The 8,484-nt window shown below is 40.0% G+C and overlaps 1 protein-coding gene across 1 annotated transcript; it reads right to left on the bottom strand.

The window, feature by feature from the left end:
- Nucleotides 1-5,702: 5,702 nt before the first annotated feature.
- Nucleotides 5,703-6,644, bottom strand: LOC135776938 (olfactory receptor 8G17-like). Its single transcript, XM_065287851.1, has one exon. It carries the CDS (start codon nt 6,642-6,644, stop codon nt 5,703-5,705), a length of 942 nt encoding a protein of 313 aa, XP_065143923.1.
- Nucleotides 6,645-8,484: the final 1,840 nt, after the last annotated feature.

The raw sequence follows: 8,484 nt of genomic DNA, 5'->3' as shown, positions 1-8,484 counted from the left end.
CTGCTCCTTCAGCACTTTCAATGGCCAACGCACATTATGACCAAACACAAGCTCCGAAGGACTAAATCCCAGGGACTCTTGTTTAGCATCCCGTATGGCAAACAATACAAACGGCACCCCTTTGTCCCAGTCCTTCCCTGTCTCATAACAGCATTGACTTCAAGGTTTGGTGCCAGCGCTCTAATGCTCCTTGTGATTCTGGATGATAAGCACTGGCTACAGAATGTGATACTCCTAAAGACTGCAGGGATTGTTTGAAGGCTCTAGACATGAAGTTGGTTCCCTGATCAGTTTGAACAATCTTGGGTAAACCAAATGTAGTAAAGAATTTAGTTAATGCTTTCGTGATAGCTGGTGCTGTTATTTTCCTAAGAGGGATTGCCTCTGGAAAACGAGTCGACATGCACATAACAGTCAGTAAGAATTAGTAAGCTGGTTACCAGCTTTTGTTCTTGGCAATGGACCCACACAGTCCACAAGAACATGCTCAAATGGCTCACCAACTGCAGGAATCGGTCGCAATGGAGCTGGATGCACAACTTGATTGGGTGTCCCTACTAACTGACATACACTGCATGTGTTACAGAATTGAGTTATCTGAGATTTCATTCCTGGCCAGAAGAAGTGTTTAAGGAGACGTCCATAGGTTTTTGTGATACCTAAATGACCAAACCATGGGTGTTCATGAGCTAATCCTAGCACATGCTTACGCCAACTAACCGGAACTACTATCTGGTACACTGTATCGAAACCCTCACCTGTCTCATCCGTTGCTGCACTGGCATGCGGAACCCACTTTCGCATCAATACTCCATTTTCTACAAAAACACTGACCTTTTCTACACTCATTCAAGTCAGTAACAACTGCAGCAAAACATTTTTCTAGTGAAGGGTCACTTTTCTGTGCACCAATGAGTCATTTGCGTGTTAACGGCAGTGGTACTTCAGGAGTGGCAAGAATTTCCGGAACTATTTCATACACCTCTGTCGACTCTCCATCATCAATCATCCTGTCCTCAGAAAAAACTGAAGGAAACATGGAGTCAGACAAAGTTACCTCCTGATTTTTTTTTTTTCGAGCTTGAGCCCTAGTCAACACACTGACTGAGCAAAGTTCTGGATATTTTTGAACCAACTCGTCTGGCTCACTCTCAGAAATGGGTACATCCACAACTTCAGGGTCAGAATACACTTTAACTCACGCAATATCATTACCCATGATGAATTGTACTCCATCAACAGGAAAACATGATCTTACAGCTACAGGGAACCAACCAGAAAGCAGTTTAGATTGGACATGAATGCGATGAAGTGGGGCTGGCACATAACACATACCAACCCCTCGGACAACTGTACTGACATCACAGGCTGACTTAGCATCTAAAGGCAAGACACTAGAAAGGATAAAAGACCGCAACCCACCAGTGTCACGTAGTATAGTGACCGGCCGCTGATCTTCAACCTGACCTGTGAGTGATACAGAACCAGGAAGGATGAATGGTTTAAAACATTCATCTGGCTCTTGTAAAGGGGTAGGCTCACTTCCAGAAGTGACAGTTTTAATGAATTCCACTCCCTTCGGCTGCTTGAGAACTGAACCTTGCTGCTTTTGTTTCATAGTTATAGAATCTGCTATGAGGTGACCAGCTTTATGACAAAAAACACAGTCTATCTGTTTTTGCCCTTGACATAGAGTTAAACTATATCTGGGTACATGCCTGTCACTAGACTTCTTACTAGCACTAAGATTTGGGGAAGAGACAGAGGAAGAAATCGATTTACTGAAGACACCCTTGTGTGTTAAAGCAAACTCATAAGCTAACATAGCCGCTTGCAGTAAGGTAGCCACTTTCTGTTCATTCAAGTAAACGATAGTCCTCTCAGGCACACGGTTCTTAAACTCTTCCAACAACTCTTCCCTAAACCGCTGTCTGTACGTCTCAGGCACCAGCTCATAGACCCGCAAAACTGCACTTTTAACTTTATCAAAGCACAAACTGTCTTCACTGATAGTACAGCACAAGCCTCCTGAGCCTTGCCAGTCAACTTGCACTGAAGCAAAATGGTCCAAACATCCTTTGGCCAATGAAGAGCTACTGCGATTCGTTCAAACGCGCTAAGGTAGCCTTCTACTTCTGATTCTCTAAACGTAGGCACCAGTGCTATTATTTTTTTATTCACATCAAAAGTAGTGTTGGATGACGACCGAAGCTGTTTCTGCCTCCAATCGTTTCAACTCTTACTCTCTATGTAGCTGGAACTCCCGCTCCTCCCTGTCCAGCTGTAAACGAGCTAATCGAACTTTCAGTTGGGCATCATCTCATGACGAGGAAGAGGACTCTACAGAATGCGGTGCAAAACGAGGTAAAGTGAAAGTTGGTGCAGCTACCTTAGCCTGCTCTAACTTATCTGTTACCTCTACCTGGACTTCTGAGGAGATCTGACCTGCATCCAAGCTAAGAACTCCCTTCTGCACTAACCCACTCACCACAGCCTCCTTCATTTCTTTTTTCACTAAATTACTACTGACAGAAATACCAAAGTGATTAGCAACAAAATATAAATGAACATTTCGACACAAGTCAAGCTGATCTAACATAGGATTCGCTACAAACTCTTCCCTGTTAAAGACAGCCATCCTTAGCCACCCACTAGCACTGCTATTATCCACACTACTATTAACCTAATCCAGATACAGATGTAACACCCACACACCCAGTGGTACTCACCATCCAGCGCTTTGTGCAACACCACAACTTCCCCAGAGCCTGCCTATCAATTCTTTTCCTAGTCTATCTTCTGGAGCGTGCCGGGTCGTGCAAAAGAAAACTGAGAGAAAACAGAATAAACCAATAAAGAAACTAAATAATTGGAGAAGCAAAGTTAACTGTTAAATAAGCAACAATGAATTGTCCTCTCTCCAAAGAGATTAAAGGCCAGACACTATTCTGGACTCACAAAGACCTAAGTGCATGTTCAACCCACTGGTTACTGGAAAGTCTCTGTTCTGCTGGGCTAACTGGTTGGAAGTGGTCTGCACACAGATATCCCTACGTGGAGTCTGAAGACCAAGCCTTTTTATCCTCCAGGCACTGAGTTTTGATTGGGCACACCTGCTGCCACTCACTCAATCAATTAATCAGGCACACCTGCTGCTACTCACTCATGCAACTGAAACATAAAGGGAAAAGTGCTAATACATGTAAACACAAAAGAAAACTAACACACCCCAAACCATACACATCACCTAAGGTCATAACAGTGACTCTGACACAGCGCTTCGATGGTTCAAGTCGTACCTCTCAGATAGGTCATTTCGGGTATCCTGGGAGGTGACGGCTCCGAACCCCAACGTCTCGATACCGGGGTGCCTCAAGGCTCTGTGCTTGGACCGCTGCTCTGTTCAATATACATGACAGCTTAACCTTGCGAAGACAGAACTGCTTGTCATATCATCTGAACCAAAGATCAGCACAACCTTTCCATTCAGCTAGGTTCCTCGACCATCACGCCTTCCAGGATGGCCAAGAACCTGGGAGTTGTCATTGATGATCGCCTTAGCTTCACGGAGCATGTTGCCAGCACAGCTTGCTCTTGTAGATTCATCCTCTACAATATAAGGAAAATTAGACCGTTCCTAAATGAGCACGCCATGCAGTTCCTGGTCCAAACTCTTGTGCTGTCCAGGCTGGACTACTGCAATCCGCTACTGGCAGGGCTTCCAGCCTGCACGACCAAACCCCTACAGATGATTCAGAGCGCAGCGGCAAGAGTGGTCTTCAATGAGCCAAAGAGGGCGCACGTCACTCCTCTCTTTGTCAAGTTACACTGGCTTCCTATAGCAGCTCGCATCAAATTTAAGGCTCTGCTCCTGGACTTTAAAACCACTACTGTGTTAGCACCCCCTTACCTTCACTTACTTATAGAGCCTTATGTACCCTCTTGATCCCTGCGCTCTCCCACCGAGCGACGGCTTGTGGTACCATCTCAAAAAGGGAAAAAAAAAACACTAGTGAGTACCTTCTCAGGAGCTGTTCCACAACTGTGGAGCGATTTGCCGGTCGTGACACGATCTGCTGACACTGTAGCTGTCTTTAAGACTCGGCTAAAACCCATCTCACTTCCTAATAACGGACTTCCTATCTTTCTCTATTTACCTTTCTCTTTATCTCTTTCTCTATTTATCTTTCTCTTTATCTCTACATTTAAAAAAAAATTACTAACAAACCCTAGGCTATGTATATTGTGTTGGACTTGATGAGACTATTTCCAGTGCACTTATGTATTGCTGTTCTTGTGTTGCTATAATTGCTTCTATTGTTTACCTCACTTATAAGTCGCTTTGGACAAAAGCATCTGCTAAATGACAAAATGTAAAATCTGTGGTTTATACATAAATATTAAATATACTGTCTGAAATGAGTCTACATTTACAATAATTTTATGATTAATAGCAAGATTTATGTGTGTTAAATGACGTGACGTCACCTGCTGATGTAGTTGCCAGCGAACATACACAGAATACGCTGACAAGTAATTGTGCATTTATACAGCTTGTTTGAGTATTTTTTACAATGCTTGCATAATGCTTTTTTAAAAAGCAGAAAAAAACATTGGCAATTTATTTATTTATTTGTATTGTATTTGTTTTCAACTTTGCCCTTTACAGTCTGCAACTATAGGTTAAATGGCAATAAAAATGTGTAAGATGATATTACAGCATACTTTCAGTCTGGATGTTTTACAGTATTAGCTGCCTAGAGAGTGACAGTAGGCACGTTTAAATAGAAGTTTATTGTACACTGGATAAAATGCATTTCATAATAGTTATATGTATCTTGTCAATTCTATTTTTAATCTTTTATAAGTCCATGCATGTATCGTTTCTGACAGACATGATAAAACAGCACTTACATTTACAATTTACACATTTTACAGAAGCCAAGACCTTTGCAATATCCACTGAACCAGAAAAACACAAGCATCTTAATAGCATCTTTGCATTATTTTTCACATGTATTTTATAACAACATGTTATGTCTACAAGGTAACCAATTTGTGTTTCTATATTAATAGTGTTTTTTATTTCAGCTATAAAAGTTAACCTGTGAGTAGAACCTGTTCATGCAAGTGTTGATCATTGAGCATGTTTAAGTAGAAGGCAATAACATATTAAGGCATACAAGTCGAGGTACCATTTAATGTAAAGAACCTAAATAAACATCTGTATTTTTTATCTTCATATTTTCTGCCTTAACACCTAAAATCTTCACACACAAATCTGCAGTATTCATACCACACTAACTGATTGCTTGGTGACTTATCATGACAGATTTATTTGTTGAAAGATTATGGCTTAGTTACTTAATTACAAAATAAATTCATTTTTTCATACTTAAAATGTACTTGACATACTTTTTTCAATAGATTAGATTAACTTACAAAGAAATGAATATATCAATAAATAAATAAATTTCAGCGCAATTTAGTTAAGGATACATTTTGTAACACCAGTGTTGTCCCAAGAAAGCAGCTACATTTTTGAAAATTTACTAAAAACATGTTTAAAGCATATGCAGTATGCTGATTATAGGCTTACACCAAGGCTTTTTGTCTTTAAATTGTAAGATAAGTGGAAATGGTACGTTACAGACTCAACAGATTAAATGCTAAACCCTGCAAAAATAAATAAATGTAATTGACTAAGAAGTTCCTTTTTTTCTGCACCAAAATCTAACAAATTTTTGTCTTATCTCTTTGGTTTGTAAACCATACACTAAAGGATTTAATCCTGGTGGTACAATGTGAAACATTATACTGGCTAGTTTCCTGCTCTCTGAGTAGAGAGGAAACCGGTGGAGAAAAATAAAAGTGGACCCAGACACAAGCATGATTAAATAAACCGCTATGTGACTGCTGCATGTTTTTATGGCTTTGCTGTTAAGCGCTTTGTTTTTGCTTTTTATGCATACGGTAGCAATTTTGACGTATGTTATGAGTACAGACAAAATTGAGAAGCTAAATAAAACCACAGTATAAATGAGTCCAAACACATTATTAACTGCCACGCTTTCTTCACAGGACAGTTTAAACAGTGAGGCATTGTCACAGAAAGGATTTTCAATTTTATATCTGCAGTGAGAGAGACGTATAGTAAGGCTTAACATAACTGTTACAACAAATACTGCCAAACCCCAGGCTGATGCTGATAGTTTAACCACCATTTTATTGGTCATTATAGCCGTATATCGCAGTGGATTACATATAGCCACATATCTGTCAAATGCCATTATTATTAGCACATAGTGGCACGCTGCAACAAATATATGCACAAAATATGCTTGAACGACACAATCAACATATGTGATATAACGTTCCGATGCTTCTGTTAAAATATCCCGCAGTAAACGTGGCAAAATGACAGTGGTACCTAATATATCATTTAGTGGTAGATTACAAAACAGAAAATGCATAGGGTGCTGCAAATTCTTTTCTGTTGAGATGAGAATTATAAGTCCAATGTTTGCTACCATTATAAAGATATAAACCAAGAGAAGCAGAATGAACACAGGATAAGAAGACTGAGGTGTCACTTTCAGTCCCTCCACCAGCAGAACGCTGTATTTGAATGTCAGGTTGTCCATCCACAGCTCTTCACAAAACCTATAGACAGTAGATGAATGATGACGTTTATTTGTCTTTATAGGACATGTTTCAACAATTTTCACAGTCCACACTATTTGGTGTATGTCCTTGTAATCTCACAATCAGAATTTTTACACTACAATGATCTTGTAAACTGAAAAGCATGTGTTATATTCTTAATATGTGGTAGTTTCTTGGTATGTTCAGCAGGTCTCGTGAAGTGACATATACTTACTTCAGAAGTGTCTGTTAGTTGATCTATTCCTTTTAAAGTTACCTGTTACATTCACAGCCAACTCAATGGTACACAAATTGCACTCCTCTGAAGAAATGTGTACTGTTCCTCACCTTTTAATACGTGGTTTTAGGGTGTTTCTATGATACTGTCATCACCCTAGAGGGGTATGATTTCACTTGTTGCCATGATCACAGTCACTCAAATCTAAAAGGGTTACATTATTAATTACATTATCTTGGTTAATATTAAGGTCAATAACTACATAAGAAAACTTTTTGCTGTAATCCTCAAAAACCAACAAATCAAAATTCTATGTATTGATAAGACATATTTGATAAGAAATACAAAAATGCATAATCTCTGACGCAGTCTATTCAAGTAAAGCATGGGACAATATACACTGCACTCAGCAGTTGCAGTTCTTATGTATTGAAAAAGAGGCATTGCTATCAGGCGCTGAGATTTGTTAAACTCTTAGGGTGGGTTTCCCGGACAGAGTTGATCTTAATCCATGACTAGGCCTTAGTTATATTAGGGCACCAGTTAAATATATTTGGAAATTATTCAAGTATTTATAAACATACCATACAAAAATCAATACTGGTGAGCATCTTGAGATAAAACAATGGAACTAATATGTTAAAGCCACGGTATGTAGTATTTTTACCACTAGAGGTCGCTATTTCACATGAACAATAACAAAAAAGAAGCTTATATGAAAGAGAATGAAATTATTGGTGATGTTGTTTTCACCATTTAAAGACGTATGCAATTCGCTAATGATCAGTTTATGGATGAAGTAATAAATTAATGTTTTTACCTGTAGGTTTAATCATATTATTATGAATAAGCTGCAATTCATGTAAGATGCTGTATAACCGCCACTTCTGCGTTCCAATCTACTTCGATAAGTCACTGAAACACCAATGAACTTGGCATAGAGGTATTTGCATGTGCTGGCACCGCACTGCCACACAAGTATAAAACAAGCATTAGGTGCAATATCAAATCAGCTTTTTTCGCTGAGTAAGCCAAGCATCCTGTGCCCAGCCAGTAACAGCAATGGTAAAGCAGGAACTTGGTGATAGGACGTGATGTCTCCGTTCCCTTCCTTCAGGGAACAACGCTTACACAAGTAACCTTAGACGTTCACTTTCAGTCGGTCACTATGACATCACATTATGACCAATATACTGGAAATCCCTACCAAAGTGCCATGGGAGCTGCCCCTTCCAGTGCCTGAGTAAACCTTCAGTCTCTAGATCCGAAGAGGTGGAACCTGGGCTTACTGCCGAAGGCCAGTAAATTCTTTTTCCTTAACCCACTGTTCTGAGAGCTTATTTAAGGTCCTAAAGCTTTGCGTTCTGACGACTTACAACTGCAGTGCGCGTATGGGACATAACAAAGCCATGGCTGGGTCTTCCTCCTCCGGTGGCAAACTTGCAGGCTTACCACCTGATCTCTGAAACGAGTGGTGGGAACCTTTGCACGTATCAGGGCATTGGCCTTATTGTTACGCTAACCCCCTTAAAGAGCTAATAACCAGGTTGTGCTGACCCACTGACCTGCCATTTATCGAGGCATGGTGAGCGGATATCGCA

Source organism: Paramisgurnus dabryanus, chromosome 18, assembly GCF_030506205.2.
Source record: "Paramisgurnus dabryanus chromosome 18, PD_genome_1.1, whole genome shotgun sequence".
In the NCBI taxonomy this organism is placed as follows: Eukaryota; Metazoa; Chordata; class Actinopteri; order Cypriniformes; family Cobitidae; genus Paramisgurnus; species Paramisgurnus dabryanus.
The sequence above is the reverse complement of the archived record's forward strand: the minus strand, read 5'-3'. Positions and strand labels throughout refer to the sequence as shown.